Source organism: Lethenteron reissneri, chromosome 4 (genome assembly GCF_015708825.2).
Source record: "Lethenteron reissneri isolate LAM-NWPU_2019-01 chromosome 4, ASM1570882v1, whole genome shotgun sequence".
Lineage (NCBI taxonomy): Eukaryota > Metazoa > Chordata > Hyperoartia > Petromyzontiformes > Petromyzontidae > Lethenteron > Lethenteron reissneri.
The window spans coordinates 7,610,474-7,629,174 of NC_083782.1; the positions used below are offsets into that span (position 1 = coordinate 7,610,474).

Genomic DNA, 18,701 nt, shown 5'->3' on the forward strand with positions numbered 1-18,701 from the left:
CTGTATTGGAGATATGTTCCTGATTTCTGGATTAACCCCGAGAAATCCAAATGTTGAAAATAGGTGCACAATTTTGTATTATCAGGAATTAATTTAGTTTCGCTTTGATCCAAAAAAAGTGATGTCACGTAGCATTGGGTGATGTCATCTTTGTCCAAAAAATTGGCAATTGTATTGAAACATCTGAAATTATATATTTATTCATGTGAATTTAATCTCCAGTTTGTTCCTCCTACCACTGAAATATGTCGCCCGAAACGTCGTGATTTAATTTATTTTATACCTACGTGACTTTACCGAAAGAACCAAAGAGTATGGATCCTTGCAGTCACGAAAACTTCCAAATCTAGATTGTTGAAATGCTGTTCTCGTCGCCAAAAGCTGTCATAAGCAATTTCATCAAAACAACTTGACAACCTCTAATGCCGAACGTATGTGCTGTCAGTTACACGAGAAATCAACTTAAAAAATTAGGCTGCCATGTGCTGTTAATTACCGTTACCGTGAAAGACATTTGCAAATAACTAAATTAATGGATACTGGCTACTCGTTTCGAACGTTAACTATTGAGTTTGTTATTTCGTAAATATTTCGTCAAGATGATTAATATCTCTGGAGCATTAAAGGATTAACAATAATCACGGAAGAATATTTACCAAAATCTGACCATACATCTTCGTGGACGTTTTATTTCACACGTCGAATTGGCATATATAGTGGTGACCCTTGACTATGACAACAATCAGGTAGCACAGAGGTTTTTCAAGGTCATGCAGGAGAGGATGGCATGGCTGGTTCTTTGTCCAACACCGGACTATATATGAATCTGATGGAAAATATACTTTTCCAAAATGTTTTCTTTTTGTCGAGAAATATATCTAATATGTTATGATATAGAATTATAAATGTATAAAGAAAACATTTAATCAAAGTCTGTATTTAAACTAGGCGAGGGTCCATTGAGGCTAAATCTATACCTGTTAAGGGCAACCAGGTTCATTAAATAAAGCAAAACAAATGGTAAAAACGGATCAAATACAATCGTACAAGTTTGAAAACGTAAGTTAAACAGAAAAACATAACATTAAATCATATCCATATGTCTGAAAATTACCATATCACTCGGAATGCACCCAATCTTGTAAAATATCAGAAGCTAGGCAATACTCAGTCTGGACAGTAGTTGGATGTGCAACTACCGTGCATGACAGGTGATATAGGCTGCTGGGCTACTGTGGGCAGGGGAGGGCAGTGCAGTTGGCAGCACAGGGCATTATTACGCTGTACTTCCACGCTCCCACGCCTACACTATCCCAGCCTTCACCAGGCAGCTGCGACCCAGCAAGGAGAAAATGTGGTGAAACACCCACAACTTGCAGGATATATGGGGAGGCCCCCTACCAGAATTGGAGTCAATGTGGGCTGTGCGTGCGCATTTGTAAATGCAAACTTGTTCTAAGCATCCATAATAGAGGGTTTTTTTTCACAAATCTGGCTGTCGCCTGATGAAGCTAGTTGTAATTACCGGCGAAACGTCGTACTCAGATTGTAAATGTCGTGGCTTGGCTCTCCAACACACCGGTGTGCTGTACTAGTGACGAATTGGCACGTTTTGTTTACGTGACAAACCTTACTAGTTGGCTGTGTCGGGTGGTAGCGGGTTTTAATGACACGTTTATATATTTACGCGATCTAACCCCCCAAAAAACCTTCTATTGTGGATGATATTGGTCGTGAAAACCTATGTGTTAAACTTGTTCAAAGCACGTGGGTTGACACGTGCCAATATAATGTCGCTTTTTTACAGATATTAAATCTATTTCCACTGGGTGAGCCCCTGATAATCACTCAAGCACTTGCAATAAGTGGTCCCCCCACATGGCCACGTCAAAGGCAGAGAGACAAGCTTCTATTGCTTACAAACGAGTTCTGAGAGAGATGGCGTTGCGGTAAACAGCAGAGGGAGCCATTGCATCGTGAGCCACTCAATTTAGTCTCAAACTTGGTTCTTTGCAGAGGTTCTCCGCCATTATTTAAGTTGCCTATGTTGCCTGTATAAGTTACACTAGTTTAAATATGTAGTTTTTTTAGGACGGTGTTCATGTTGTTTCCTGCAACTTTGTTCATTGTTGCAACTTACTTTTGACTATTTTAACCTTGTCAAATGTGGGCATTGTTTCCTGCTACCTTGTTCATTGTTGTTTTTTCAAATTTTCTTGCTGTGGATTTCACACCTGATGATGATTGCTTGTGTTGCAGTAGAAACGTCGTGGTTTTTTTAGGACGGTGTTCATGTTGTTTCCTGCAACCTTGTTCATTGTTGCAACTTACTCTTGACTATTTTCACTTTGTAGAATGTGTACATTGTTTCCTGCTACCTTGTTCATTGTTGTTTTTTCAAATTTTCTTGCTGTGCATTTCACACCTGATGATGATTGCTTGTGTTGCAGTCGAAACGTCGTGAGAATTTTTATTGTTTATTATTTTATTATTTTATTATTTGCCTTCTACGTGACTTTACCGAAAGAACCAAGAATATGAATCCCTGCAGTCACGAAAGCTTTAAATCAAAATTTATTTTAACCTTGTAAAATGTGTACATTGTTTCCTGCAACCTCGTTCATTGTTGTACCTTTAAACTCCTGACTATTTTAACCTTGTAAAATGTCTCGAGATGGTAATTATAATGATACTGCAGTACTTATAATAAAATAGTTGAACTCCTCTTCGCGCGGTTGTGCTGTGCAGTCCTCTCTGGAGTTTTCGGGTGTCGTTCGGCACAATATCCGACGTTTCACTCCACATGCCGGGGGCCTTTTTCAGGAAGTGAATATTCTGGGCTGGGAATGAAACGTCAGACACCATTCCAAGCAACACGCGGTGCAACGGGGGGAATCCATCGTTGAAGTATCTTCTTATTTGCCATTAACATTATTCCGTTCTTCTTATGATACTTGCCAATATTTACGCTGATTAGCGGGTAAGAAAAGTAGCATTGTGGAACATTATTACAGTAGATATTTTTAACTTTTCTAATTCATAAAACACCAAGTCACTCAACAATGCTTCATTGTACACCAGTAACGGTTTTATTAAACCCGTGAAACGAAGTAGAAATGAAAAAGGAACTAAGACATTCAACTGCTGTACACTATTGCCATCATATACAAATACATTTATTCAAGGTATATCCAACACTTCATGATAAGCGAGAGCAATAAAAGTACTGCGTTATGTGCAAACATGCCAAATCAATGCCATTCTGGTACAATACTTGTGAATTGGCATGTTTTGTTTACATAACAACCCTAATTTGCTGTGTCGGGTGGTGACGGGTTTAACGACACATTTATATTTACGAGATCTAACCCAATTTTTTTTTATTATGGACTTACAGTCCCGTATATACTTCCCAAGACATGTTGGAAAGCGTTCGATCAAGTAGTTTAGGCCGATTAACTTCTTAATCGATTAATCATCGCCCGGTTGAGCTCACAAATGAACGCTTCAGTTTCCACGTTATGGCGGCTGCAGCAGCGGTAACGTAGCAACAACTTCCACAAATACTTTGCCGCCAAAACGTAATTGTTACTTATTTCCATTCCGATCGACGCAACGGCGCTAACGACCAATGCATTAGCACCGCTGCAGCAAACGTGCCATTGCACAAAAGCGTACGAAGCTACTTGCGACGTCCAACACGCTCAAAAAATATAAACTTTAAAACACACACACACGCACAATCGCCCTTTCAGCTGCACCGCTCAAAGTGTACACTGCCCCTTTAATGACGTCACGCCCAGGGGTAAACATATCCCAGCGTGCACCGCGGCGTGGGGGGTGGGTGGCCGGGCGTGGCCGCGTGGAGACGGCGCCAGAAGCCGAGTTACAGCGCAGCTGCCCCCACGTTTCTCGCTCTTTCTCTCTCGCTTCGGCTCCGGTTCCCGTCCAGCGGTGGATAGAGCAAGCTGAAAGGTTGACCAAGCTTCAGGGCGAATAGGAGCGCACGTCGCAGCCGGTTCCCGAGGCGTAATCGAACCATTATCGGTGCAGCGGCTCCGGCCTTGACTGCAGTAGCAGCAGCAGCTTCAGAAGCTCCCAACTCGGCTCCCCTCCGCCGAGTTCAGCTTAAACTTCGCGTTCAGCAGCGGATAGAGCAAAGTGGTCGCAGCTTCATAGCCACTATAGGATAGATGTCCAGCGGCGTCAGCTTTCTTACGGGTCAAGCCTGAACGATAGTTCCAGCGTCGACTTCACCATCTCGCAGCGGATCCATATTCAGCTTCAACTCGGGCCTGCGCTGCAGCTCGAGTATCATCATATCCAGAGCCCTTGAGCTCCTGCTCCAGCAGTGAATAGAGCTCCAAACTGCATCGTTCAGCTACCTTAACCTAACAGTCTGCTCTCCAATAGACAACCCACCACCCCACCCCACATCACTGTGTTAGTTCCAGCTCCCGCCTAAACTACGGCGTGCTCGTCGCGACGTATCCCACAGCCGAAGCCGCCGCGTCCCTTGCGACTGCAGCCCTGGATCTAGCAGCATCGACTGCATCTCCAGCCTCGCCACCAGCTCCATCTCCTCCATCTCCTTCACCTCCTCCTCAAGCCCAAGCCTCGACTCCGGTCTCGCCCGAGTGGGGCGATGCCGCGGGGAGCGCTCGTTCGCTGAGAGTCCAAGCAGGAGACGCCGGTGCCGTCGGAGCTACGATGAACAACATCAACAACAACATCAACAACAAGACGGTGGCGGTGAACGTGGGCGATGTGGCCCAGCGCTGGATCGAGTCTGGTGCCCTCCTCCAGCCTCGCTCCCTGCAGCCCGACACGGGCTCTGGGGGCCGTGGGGACACAGTCCTGGCCCACGTTGTGACGGCGGCGGCGGCTACCACCGCTAGCAATCATCCAGCTGTCGTCCCACAGGTGCCCTTCCACATCCCCGGCCTTGGCCGCCTGAGGCCGTCCTCTTACCTGGCTCTGTTCAGCGCCGTGAGCAAGCTGGCTCGCCTGGACGACTTCGTGTGCGAGCTCAAGATCGGATCTGGATTCTTCTCCGAAGTCTACAAGGTGATTGGAGGCAGGGGTCACACCGCGTTGTCTGGCGGTGGTGCAGTGGTGGTTGTGAGTTGCTTAGTTCAGCAATTGTTTGTTGATGTGGTTGTCACAAACCTGATGACGGACGCTTGTGTTGCGCCCGAAACGTCGTGATTTAATTCAATTTATTTTATACCTACGTGACTTTACCGAAAGAACCAAAAAGTATGCTTCTTAAATTTTGATTTAAAGCTTTCGTGACCGCAGGGATTCATATTCTTGGTTCTTTCGGTAAAGTCACGTAGAAGGGAAATAATAAAATAATGTAAATATAAAACAATAAAAATCTCACGACGTTTCGACTGCAACACAAGCAATCATCATCAGGTGTGAAATCCACTTTTTCCAAATGTTCTTGCTGTGGATTTCACACCTGATGATGAGTGCTTGTGTTGCAGTCGAAACGTCGTGAGAATTTTTGTTTTATATTAATATTATTTTATTATTTCCCTTCTACGTGACTTTTCCTAAAGAACCAAGAAAAGAGTATGCTTCTTAGTTGTCGTAAAAGTGAACCTAGCCTGGCACAAAGCACGGTGTTGGCGTCACCCTGCGTGGCGAATATCAGCTGCCCGCTGTTCGTGGTCGTCGTGGTGGTGATGATGATGACTTCTCGGTTGTGCTGAGGTCGTTAAGTTGCTCCCCAAGACGCGGTCGCATAGAAGTAGCGTACAACAGTGGATTTTCCAGGCACTGCTGTCTGCTGCCGACCCAGAAGCAACGCAGGCTATAACGCATGGGTGTTAGCTCGTTCTCCAGCACTATTCCGGCTGGCTCAGTCCTGTCGAGATGGGGATGATGCTGGGCCATTCATTAATCAGGCAGACCAGTTTAGTGGCACAGATGTGGCTAAATCGTATGCTGTAGCAGTAACTTGAGTCTCAAAACTGCAGTGTTTCGCTAAGATTTTGCAAGCTACGCCAATGGCCTAGAATGAAAGAGATGCCCCAAGTGGGCTTGGCATGATTTAGTGCCCCCCTGCACTTCCACATTGGCTTTAATCGGCATCAACATTATCTGTGGCCAATCCACTTTTGGACGCAGACCTTTCCCCACACCCATGCTGTCAACGACCGTGTAATGCAATAGTTGGCATGAAATTAACACGTGTGCGTGTGTTTCTTTTAATGTTTTGATCAAAACTGTTGCACTGTACTTGTTTATTTCATTCGTGATAATTGTAAATGTCAAACAAATTGTAAACGTTGTGGATTTACTCTACAACATACTCGTGGGCTGAAGTAATTAACTGGCGCGTTTTGTTTACGTGACGAACCTTGCTGGTTGTGTCGGGTGGTGGAGGGTTACGACACATTTATACTTACGTGATCTAACCCAAAAACCTTTATTGTGCATAATATTGGTCGCGAACTCCTACGTGTTAAACTTGTTTATTTCATGTTCCAGGGGCTGATGTTACAATGCACACATCATCAACTACAGTGTTCTATCCACTGCTAGGCTGTGTGCGTTTTCAATGCAGCACACACATGAGCCCCTTGTTATATAACAGAAAATGACCTGTGCTATTGCAACTGTTTTGATCAAAACGGCGGCGCCACGGTTAACTACCTGGCCTGGTATACAGGAGGTCCTAAGTTCAGTCCCGACCCTGACGCCTGCTGTATTTTTGGAGTTTGCATGTTTTTCCTCCTGTGGTGGTGTGGATTTTTCTCCGGGTCCTCCGGCTCTTCCCTCCACATTTAGAGGCATTCATTGAGAATATTTGGCTGCTATGAATTTCCGCATGATAAGCCACTTTCGTTGAGCTATCAATTGTGGACCTTACCTAGTAAAAAAAATAGTTTAGTTTTAGTATTAAGCTGCAGTGGGAATCCGACCCAGGGTGACCCCTGTGTGTTGGTATCTTATCCCATAACTCAACTGGAGTTATTTTCCCCGTTTTATGATTCTATAGGCTGCCCTTAGAGTGCTTCATTTAAGGTGTGTGTGGTCTTTCATTGCTTTTGCATTATAGCTGTCAAGCTGAGAAATGAGAGATCAGTGTTTTGCAACCTGTGGTTCACAGACCACACTTGGTGATCTGCAAAGCCATTGGAAGTCATCTGCGGAACTTGAGTATACTGTGATTTCATCACAAAACCCCGTGTAGCCTCAGCCATCTCATTAATACAAAGCAATGAAAAGCAAGGAAATCAATTGTTTATATGGAGGTCAATTGACATTTTACTGAGTACGGTAGTCTAAATGTTGAAAGAATTGTTACTGGTGCTTTGTAATTTGCACATTTTTGTGAGAGCAATGCAGGTCCAGAAGGTTGTAAACCACTGGTTTAGATGAAAATGTACGTATAGTTTACACCAATATGTTCTGAGGTTCAATATATCATTAACAATCAGCCCAAAGCATCACTATACCTGTAATTTAACTATCCAAAACAAAACCATAAAACGATTACAAGTTCAGTGCACGAAAAAAAAATATGAAGACTTGAACTCTAAAGATGCAATGATTAGTTATGTTGCTTTAAGGGGGAAAAATGATTGAAATCTACTTAAGTTGATTAATGTAACTGACAACAGAGCTTTTCTTGTGGGTGACTGCTCAGCAGATAAAAGACCATACCTCTGCAAGACTTTAATGCATAAACCCAACCTTTAACCCGTAACAACATTGCCTTCATATGGGCGTGTTGCAAAGATACTCAACTGTTTAGTTCGAACAGAAACAAAAGTAAAAAGTCAATATCTTAAGTTCTTTATTTACTCGGCAACGTTGGTTGTAAGCTAATGGTTTGCTTTGGTGCCTTCGTGAAATGCTCTTGATGGGGAGTGGGTTGACAATGTTCTTCATTGTTCCACTCTGCAGTCATAGATGAAGTGCATCGACCATGCGATGTCTAAATACGATTCACCGTGGGGCAGCGAGAAACCAGGAGCGGATTCATTTGGCTCACTGAGGTGTGATGAAGTCTTTTTTGGGTCACCTCTACATCCATCGATGCTGTTTGCCATCTGCCCCTAAGGTGGTAACAATGTGGTCGGCATTTTATATTACTCGCGTAAGTTAAGGGAGAGCCGGTTGAGATCGTCCCAAATCGGCGGTTCGGCGTTTGACGTAGCCCTGTCCTTCCCTTGATGATGCCACTGCTCGGCAAATGTGGGGTGGCATGATGCTCGGTAGCATGGGGAGCCAAGGTGTTGGCGTTGATGTCAGTGTTCCGATGATGATACGCATGGCTGTGTTAACAAATAACGGTGCTGTATAATGTTTTGTATGACGATGCCTTAGGCCAGGGATCGGCAACCAAAATAACAAAAAGAGCCATTTCTTTCCAATTCGGTACAAAATTCAGTATTTCAAGAGCCGCAATGCATCTGAGTACATACTGTACATACGTACATATCGTCAAGAAGCAGCCCGTAAAGAGCCGCATGCGGCTCCGGAGCCGTAGGTTGCCAACCCCTGCCTTAGGCTATATACCCTTTGCTTCCAGCCGTAAAAGTTTTGGATTGCCTACAGCTGGCACAACCTAAACACTTGACCCCGTTGGTTAGATTTTGGCAGTTTAACTTGTTTGACGCAGGCCATTGCCGTGGAGAAGATGAGCAAGTGCAGTGGAATGGATTTGTGTGGAAAGTCATCATAGTTTTACGAGGAATGTGATAAGTTGCACCTCTGAGCAAAACCACAGCTCGTTTGACCTAGTCTGGTAGCCATTTGTATACTGTGGTTTTTAAGGTCGTGTATTTGAGGTCTTGTGTGGATATAGAGTTATCCAAATCTACTAAGAAATAAAACTAGGATTTTACAATGGGTACACCACAGTCTATTGGCGTGTCGCATGTGGCAAGATCAATTGTGGGTAGACACACCTTTTCCCAGATATTTGGTCAGCATGGGAGTTCCATAGAGCTCCATCTACTGGAGGCCCTTCCGCCAGCAGTGTCTTGAACAAACAATTGCAGGGCTGCACCATTACCTTTGCACCTAGTTGTCTTCAATTAATTTTTTTAAGAAAAAGCAGCCACGACTATTAATAGAGCTTTCTTCTGCCTGATTTGCGGCTTTGGCAGTGCACGTGGCTGGCCTTGCTACCGCCTGCTGATGGACCTCCCACAGTTGAGGCAGCAGGGTTATGCAGCTGCACACTGTCAGGCATGAGGCAAGTTCACACCACAGGGCATGCTCCAATCGGGCAGTTTGACTGTGTGTTCCGTGCTAAAAATGAATTGCGTGCCCAAACTCTGGAGTGTGGCCCTTTAGCGTGTGCACGTGCAAGCTTCATTCAGAATTCTTAGCAATCTTGGAATTGAATAGAAATGTTGAAGGTCTACATGGGTTCACAATAGGCACATAGTGAATATAATCAATCAAAATATGGAAGTTCATGAGGTTGGCACCGGCAGAGCTGAATACCAGAGTGGATGTTTTCTGAGGCGCAAGCCACGCTAGTACTTGCTGCCAGTTGGGGACACATTCCAGTGGGCTTGCATATCTGTGTCGTACCTCTGCGAGGGGGTGGCTTTGCCTTTTGCACTGCACACAATGCACACACTTTGAGAGTTGGCTGCAAGATTTTACATTTAGATAGCTACACCTGGCAGAGCCTCTCCTTTTACCAGCATAGCTAGCTCTTAACAATTAAACTGTTGTATGAATACAACCAGCCTTTGACCAAATCAGCGGTGTAATGCAGCCGATTTCGTCAGATTGCAGAAGCTAAGCAGTGTTGAGCCTGGATAATTCTTGGATGGGTGACCAGTATGCATAAAGCATGTGTTGTAGGCTGTTGCAGGGCATATTATCAGCAGAGGGCAGTGCAGTAAAATCCTTTGTTGTAATGTATTTCTATGCTCCCACGTTTATACTCCCAACCTTTGCCAACCCACACTGACCAGGTTGGTGAAGTATGGTCAAAAAACCCCAACGGTTGAAGAGGCCCTCATCCAGCAGTGTAATTTGATCTGGCCGTTTGAGATTAAGCAAAGCACACGCTGAAAATATGTTCCCGTGTATAATGTTACGTGACTGATGTAACAAAGCAAGTATTTGGAGGAAGTTATGTTAAGGAAAATAAATCGGATCACCATTTTCAAGCTATTCTTGCATGTCGGTAGCATGGTATCCCTTTAATGAGCCCGCATTTCAAGGTAATGAACATTGCAAGAGTCTTGTCAAATTACTAAAATCATGGCCTTCAGGCTGTTGTTGTATATATGCGTGGCCAGCACACATAGTTAAGTATTGCCTGTGGTTGATTTTGTCTTTAAATGTAAATTCCTACTGTGCAGGTCATGCAAGTGAGGAGGAAATTGTTGACAAAGCGTCCGCATTAAGTCTCCCATCGCGGGGCATGGTGTGGATCTGTGGCCGATGAGAGTAAATAAACCCTGCCACCTGTGACAACAACAACAACAACACTGACGCGTCTTGTTTTTTTCTAAGCTTCGCGCGCAAGGCGTTCGTATAATTTTTACCACAGCGCTCCCGACACTTACCCAGTGCCTGGGTAATGCTACGTTTGTGCACTTTGCGCCCGTCGTCTCAAGTACGGTGGCATCCTGTTTTTTTTGCTTTTCCGGATGACAGTGGCGCTTGAAACGACAGCAGACAGTGAAGCGATCTTTGCTGCGCTTGCACGCGTGTCGCTACGAAGGAACGTGAGAGCACTTGCCCGGGCGGGCGGGCGGGCTGTGGCCTCCATTTGAGCGTGGCCCCCCCGTCACTCGATACGCGTTCAATGCCATTACACGTGAACAAAGGGCCCGGTGAAATTGTTCTCCGTGCTACCTGTAGCATTAGTATTTTGTATCTTCACCAGTCCCCCCCCCCCCCCTTTTGTTAGACTTGACGTGTTATGAGTGATGTATTTGCAGCAATGTGTATAAGTTTGATGTTCTTCCCACACCCAGTTCTGAAATGACCTTTTCCTTCAATGGGACTTGGCTGGTGGTAATGATTTAACATTCCACAAATGTTTGAACGGGTCTGGCCGATTTCTATCTTGGGTAAGTGGAATTATTTGCATTTTATGTTGTGCTGGCGCACTTAAGTGTCCTTATGTAAAGGAGTTGTTACGCGCAACGTGTCATTTTATATTGACGGCATGACACCTTGCTATTTTAGTTTTAAAAGACCCTTTATCCTCGCTCCCTCGTGAGCGGCCACTTCAAAGGGAAGTGAGGCCTGAACACTTCTCGGCTGCATTTGGCTCCTTCGAAATGCTCGGTCCGTTGCACACCTTTGATGCGCGGCCTAGCACATTGGGAGCCTCGGAGAGCCCGCGCGATGATTAAAAAAGTTTTGCTTGGATACCCAAATCTTCATTGCCCTTGGCCTTGACTTGGTCTCGCATTGTCTGCCCATGTCCAGTCCCACTCGAGGTAAATGGATATGAAGTGTAAATAAAAAAGGAGCGTTGTGTTTTTGTATGTGCAGGAATGTAGTTCCCCAGGGTCAGACAGGTCAAACTGAACAGGAGAAATTCGATGAAAGAAACTAAGCCTCATTGCTGCCTGTACAAGCAAAATATGCACACCTGGAAATCCTGCTCTGGTCCGTACACATGCATTTGTCTACCGTTTTGGGATTTGTGCCACATACCAGACGGTGTTCTGTTGGTCGTATGGATCATTGCATTAAGATGAGGGGCTTATTTTTTCCAGGTTTGTGTAGGCAGTAAAGCCTAACTGAATCTTACAGCACTTTTTCAGGAGATTCCTGCATTAGATGGTTGGACAATTCCACAAATGAGTATTTGGCTTTAAACTTTTAGATTCACCAGCACTTCATATATCAGTTGTGTTTTATGCATTCCAGTAACATTCTGAACAACTTAATCGTGGTTTCTGCTTGCTTCACGACACGGCTGGCAAGCAATCTAGAGTCACTCAATAATACCTGAAAACAAATTAGGTTTAATCACGTCGCGGTGGGGAAAAATGTACACATCAAAAGGACCAATCGATGAAATTTAATAACGCACGCTGCCAGTTAGATTGGCAGGGTGGATTTATACATTAGCAATGGGAATGTGAACTTGGCCGTGTGGTCGTCCATTCTGTTAAGCGCTCCTCCGCTTGGGCCTGCAGTGTTTGTTCGCTTTTGATTGGCAACTCCCGTTTGTACTCGGAGCTGGGGGTATCAGATCCCCAGAGGTCATTAAGGGCTAAATGGGGGGGGGAGGGAGTGCTGGGGGGGGAGAAGTTGTGGGGGCAGGGTATCCGTCTCCCAGTGTTCATTACCAAAATAACTTCACTTGTCCTGATAACGCTGCAGGATCTAGGGCTTTTTCAGAGTCGCCATGAGCAGGTGCCGTTTTGGTGGAGATGGAGGTTGGAGGTTGCGTTTCTCTGTTGGTCGAGTAGCCTCGGTGTGAACCGTAAACCGCAAGCCGTATGCAAATGTATCTCGGTTTTCTTGACGCGTTCCGTTCCATTCCGGGTCCAATAGTCACGCGAGCACTATTAATATCGTTTTACGTCCAGACTCGCAGAGGCCTGCCAATATGGGCGGACATGTGAAAATGTCAGGTACGTGAACAGATATCTATTAAATGTACAAGTAAATTACTGGACAGAAATAAGTGCAATCTGCTTTAAAAACGTGGGAACGTGCTTAATGGTAATTTGGGAGAAAGAGTTTGAAAAGATACGTCGAATTTGAGAATACCTATAGAAAGAGATAGTTGTGTCATATGCAAATACCGCACTGAGTGTTGGGCAATTAATTTTTCAGGGCAGGTACATGACGGTCCGTATCTGAGACGTACTCTCGTTTGTTTATTCACTTGATGTACAGGTTATTGTCGATTATGGAGAGTAATTAGTGTTAGCTGCACATGGGGACCTCTCTCCAGCTTATAATCCAGGACTTATGTAAGTGCCCTTCTAATTCATTGTGTGTATGTATTGTGAGTGCTGTCTGTGTTTTTTTTAAACCGACAGTTTCGTGTCACCTTCATTTGCCAAATAAAAGCCTTGGGGATGGATGCAGTAACATTCTCTCATGGCCCTTTTATTCCAAAGATAGCTCAATTGGTGTGTTTTTTTTGTGTTGACAGCATTTCTATTTTGAATTCAAATAATGGGCGTTATGTTGGCCGCAGGAGATGGCTTATCGGCTCCGCTAGTCACGTCTCCACAATGAAAGACGCAGCCCTCCATTGTTCCGAAATCGAGACAAAAGAGTAAAAAAGAACCTTGAATATGACAGTGCACAAAGTTGTCGGCACAAAGGAGCTTGGGATATATTTTGTTTTAGCAGTCACCTCAGACAGCGTTCCACACGTGAAATTGTGTTGCTTTAACGCCACCCATTGTGTGCATTAACTTGCAGGAAAGTGAAGCACTGGCAGCATCCATATTAAAGGGCTTTAGAATTGACTGCAGGGGAGGCACGTTCATTTATGAATGAATCCTGGGGGAAGTTATTTTTTTTAAACCGTGGTTGTGTATTATATCACCTTTATTTTGAATCCATGAACTATTGCGAATCCTTTGGTCATTCATACGAGCTCCATAGGTTGCCGCCCAGTGGATGAGCAGATGAAACCAGTGGCTCAATTATAAAGGGGAGGGAGATTATTCGGCAGCCATTGCGACATGGCTTACTGCAGGAATCCAGCCTCCGAAATCTGAGAAACTCGCCAATGTTGTACATGGGGATAGCAAATATGCAAATTCTATGCGAATATTTATTTCATAATGTAATGATGCAAATCAAATATTTCATTCATGAATGCATCGCAAGCTATGCCTGGATTTTGTATTTATAAGGCAACTTTTGCAGTTCAAGATCTAATTAGAGAGTTATGGGCTAATGTATTGCCATGTGTCTTGCTGTGTGTATTTTGTATGTTGAATTTCTTTCGCACTGTACGTAGCCCACCGTGCTAACCGGTGGTGCGGGGGGGGGGGCAGCAAACTAAGCACAAAAAAGCAGTTCTCAAAGAAATGAGTCTTCAGTCTAGATTGAACGTAAGTGTACATTTGAACCGGGACAGGAATATTCCCACCCCTGCCCCTCCGTACCGTGTGCCCTTTCAGTCATGCCTCGACCAATCGTGTTAACATTCCGCACGCTCTCGGTCTCCGACATTCGTTCAATTGACCGAGTGCAACAACCGCGGGAGGAAGACCTGAGAGCAGATGGTAGGGTTACTGTTCGGGCAAATCGTCACGTGTATACCGTGCAGCAGCAGCAGTGGCAGCTGTGGGAACTGGTGCATGGTGGAACGCGGTGGTAGCGACCATGAGCTGGCATTAGCTGCTGTGACCACGATGACGTCTTGATCTTGACCAAATGCACCGGTTACGTACACCTTGCTTCACCTGCGCATGCCAGAGCCACCCCCACGCGATGGGGGTAGGAGCTTGTCATCGTTACAGCTGCGCATTCCATCTCCATAGGGACGTTCAGCGTCGAACGTTCGGCCCGTTTCCCTCTCCGTCGTCGCCCCTCCGCCTTCTCCGTCCCCCACCTGTCCATGACGCCCCTGTTGTACAGCTTGTGAAAAAATTAGCGCACTTTCCCCGATTGCTACCTGCGGCTAACCTCGAGGCTGGGACCTTCCACAATGGAGTGAGTGGCGACCTGGTAACTTAGTTTTTTTTCCGGCGTTTTTTTGGATCGCCACTTTGTGCACCAAATGACATGGGGGGGGGGACCCCTTTTGAAACCAGTCTGGTGTCGAATTTCAGCCCCAACAAAGCATGTCGTGCAGTCTGAATTTAGTGTGGGAAGTGAGCATTGCCCAGTGATGGCAATGGGTAAACATTGAGGTGTACCAAGGCGTTTTCAGCTTCCAGTTACTGTTTAGTTTGTTTTTTCAGTGTTAGGTTTTGATGGTTATAAGTCACTGTCGCCTTCAGTTTTTCGTCGTTCGTTTCTTAAGCTCAAGAAACAATGTAACCAATTGTTTACATCAATTGCCACTGGCTCTACAGCTTTTGGGAGGTATTCACCTTTTTGTGTGCCTTAATGCTCTGGTTCAAGTTCATTTTGTTTAACCAGATGGAACCTGGGTCACCAAAATGACACTGGGTCATGGCAAAATCACACACGATATTTGTTTTATTCCATCCACTTTGTTTGTCCAGGAAAACCCTCGATGAGTATTCAGACTCGTTTTTATGAGGCTCCAACGTTGGAGATATTTTTGGCCACTTCCATTGACGAGTGTTTGGCTTGCGGTAGAACACCACGGCTACCTGCAGGAAAAACCCCACTCGTACAAATAATTAAGTTTCCGCACTGGTGGAGTCAATCCACTCCGCTCTGCTGCCTCTGACCAACTCGCCCGGAATGCGCCCCATCTCGTCAGATCGCGGCAGTGAAACTGGTGTCAACCTCGCTAGTTTTTCGATGGGCGACCACCATGCGTATAGCAGGCGTTAAAGGCTGCTGTTGGCGCGATGTTGTGTACGGTACGTCTGTACACCCCCCCCCCCCCGCCCGCCTCTCGCCAACCCGCACCGCAGAGCCTGGTCAAATATGGTCATGCACCCCCCCCACCGTAACCAGACGGCATAGGGAGGCTATTGCCCAGTAGCAGCGGTGGATTGTTCATGAACATGATCCTGCAGCTCCTGGCGGCTTTGGGAGTTGCAGAAATGTATTTGATCCGCCCCAAAAGCGCTCACGGGGCCCCCAAAGCGCCGGATTACTTTTGATTTCAAGTTGGGTGATGACTGGTTTGTGTAAGCAGGGGGGGCACGGTAAATGTGCACCGTGGATGATTAATGTTGGGCGTTGAGAAAATGTGTTCGCAAAACGTTCTGAACCTTCACCATTTGGGGATTTAGGGACGTTAGATAAATCCTGGACCATTGTAGGTTTGCTCGACGGGGCCGTAGAGTAGAAATAAAAAGCGAGCGGATCTCTTTGTACGCTATAAAAGAACCGTGGTCGTGTGTCACGCGAGTCGCCGCGATCCACGCTGATGAACAAATAAATGGTATGCAGGCACAAACATAATTTAGCTTTTTTGTGATTTGCAAGATCCTATATGTACATGTACAGCCCTTGTTTCAACCACTGCTGAATGAGGGCCTCCCCCATGTCCTGGCGGTCGTGAAGGTCATTTGAGCATGCTTCACTAAGCTGGTCACCAAGGTGGCGAACATAGATGCTGGAGCATAGAAGTACAGTACAACAACGCATTCTGCTGCACTGGCCTCTGATGACAAAATAGCCCCCTAGCCTTTAACACACATTCATCGATGCGTTGGTTAAAATCGAGTGTTATGCTCACCGTAATGTATTTCAATGCGGACATAGGGTTCAGTAATGTACTATTAATTCGACTTATATCGAATTGCATGAAAAGCTGTTTGAATGACGACGGAGCTGATGACAAAGCATAAATGACGCAGAATATACAGGACTGGAAATAAAAATGAGCGTAAAATAATTTTTTAGCAAGGTAGCTTGGTGGTTCAGAGGTCAGAATGATGACATCTGTTCACAGTGCTGACCTCTGGCTTTAAATCCAGGTTTCAATCACCTGCCGTTGAACTTGGCTCTCAAGTGTAGTGGGTTGAAAGGGTTAGCCTGACCGCCAGTTACTGATAATTAAATTAACAATAATGATATACTATCTTGATATCAGCATCATGTGATATTTTGTTGTCGTACAGTCACGAGTGAGTTTATGGTGTCAGGCCGGTCATCAATGACTGCACAAAAAATAATCACGTGACGCCGATAATACTATCAGGAAAAAATGAGGGGGAAAATATATAATTATTGTAAAAGACTGACCCGTTGTAGAATCTAATCTTAACAGAGGCATAGAGGAGGCCTTACCTTTGTACCCGCCTTTTATCAGCCATTGATAAAATCGGCTTCATCCATCAGAGGCTTTATTTAAAACCTTATTTGATGCTTTTGATCGTGTGTTATACATGGATTATTTGAGGCGACCTCCACATAAATAATTTAATCAATGACTGACTTTCCTATGTAGTGGTTTTGCATGCTTATTTAGATTCTTGTGCTGTAACGAAACCATCCAAAGGCGGCAGCTGCTTTCAATACCATATCTGTACAAATACACGTTTGATTTGAAACACGTAGGCCACCTTTTTTCCGAGTTTGGAGGTTATGAAATGGTTCGAAAAGACAACTTACTTATGCCTCTTCACCCCATGTGGAGCGTAAGGCCGCGACAAGCCCATGGCCATGCCGGATGGTCTTGAGCAGCTTTCTTTGCTTGACCCCAAGACAGGCTCCCCATGGTCTTTAGTTGGTTTCGAACGGTGCGTCGCCAGGTGGTCTTCGGCCTACCCCGTGGTCTTTTCCCTCGTGGTGTCCACCGTAAGGGCAGCTTTCGCTATGGACTCTGGTTCCATTCTCAGCGCATGTCCCAGCCACCTGAGCCTTCTCTCTGTTACGTCCCGCGTTGTGCATCTTGAATTGGTCTTGATGTACAGGTCCCGGTGTGAAATCTTGTTTGGCAAGAAGATGCAGCAAATTTTCCTCAGGCAGTTGTTGTCGAAAAGACGATAATACATACTAATTGAGGTATGACAAAAAAATTCCACACATTCATGCATGTGTCTATTGTTTAAAAACGAATATGGTATGCATCCAAAATAATATTTCTCAACCGCCAGGATGTTATATTTTATTTTCCAGTGGGTGTACAGTCGTCCGTGTTGTCGGTAGAGTCCGGCTTAGCGGGTGGTGTGGACAGAGCCCCCCCCCCCAATGTCAAGTGCAGTTGTAAGCCTTGTGTCCACATGGCATGACGACTCGTGAGTCGGGCACACACGTGAACGCCTCGGAACCATGCAGTACACGGCCTTAAACGCCTACCCAGTGCCATCTTAAAATGTGTTATTTTTATTTTCCGCATGATTTTTTTACGAAAAAATGCTTACCTTTAAAGGTCATTTATTCGTTTTTAATTATTTACTTTGAACCTATCTACGTGACTTTACCGAAAGACCCAAATAATATAGGTCATTTATAGCCTTTATCTTCATGCCCCTGATGTGTGTGGCCTGCACTGCATCTTTGTCCTGTGGATGGTTATGGCCTCTGTACTAATCAAACCAAAAATGTCATGTGTACATAACTGTATTGTGGAAAGCGGTAGTGTCGTGGTTAGTGCACTACCCTACGTACCCGGTGACCCGAGTTCGACTCCCCTTCGCCACCTATAACCAGTGGCTAATACATGGACCAGTCCTGGGCCTCGCCTAGGTCTTCTCAGCCCTAAATGAATACCTGGTGTGGTGTGTACACATCACCACTGGGGAGACAAAGGCGGCCGGGCGTGATGCTGTGCCGTGCCGACCTCTCGACGCTTGCTAGCAACACTTGCCCCCATGGTCTGTTATGGTTATTTGGGAGGATCTTTATCTTTGTATGAATGCTTGCGTACTTTTGTGTACCTTTGTTGCAGTACCTTGGCACCCTTTGAGAGCTGAGATTGTAAAAGCTTTACGATTTCAGATTTAATTGCGATGGTGGAATGTGGCTAAACGTTTAAACAAAGGTTGTGTTCTAGTACAGGTCCTTTTTTATGGCACTGCACACATTCCATTGCTGTGAAGTGTCAATGCACAACGCAGTAAATCAATTTGGTCATCGTCTTCCCAGTCAAATCCAGCAATTCGGAGACTGAGGGTTGGTTT

General features: G+C 45.2%; 1 protein-coding gene across 1 annotated transcript in view; it reads left to right on the forward strand.

Annotated features, from left to right (window-relative positions):
• Positions 1-3,855: 3,855 nt before the first annotated feature.
• LOC133350105 (dual specificity testis-specific protein kinase 2-like) overlaps positions 3,856-18,701 on the forward strand; it is a 52,445-nt gene continuing 37,599 nt past the window's right edge. The window contains exon 1 of the mRNA XM_061564130.1: positions 3,856-5,067. Coding sequence (XP_061420114.1) covers positions 4,711-5,067 — 357 coding nt within the window. The 5' untranslated portion in view covers positions 3,856-4,710. The remainder of the gene's footprint in view (positions 5,068-18,701) is intronic.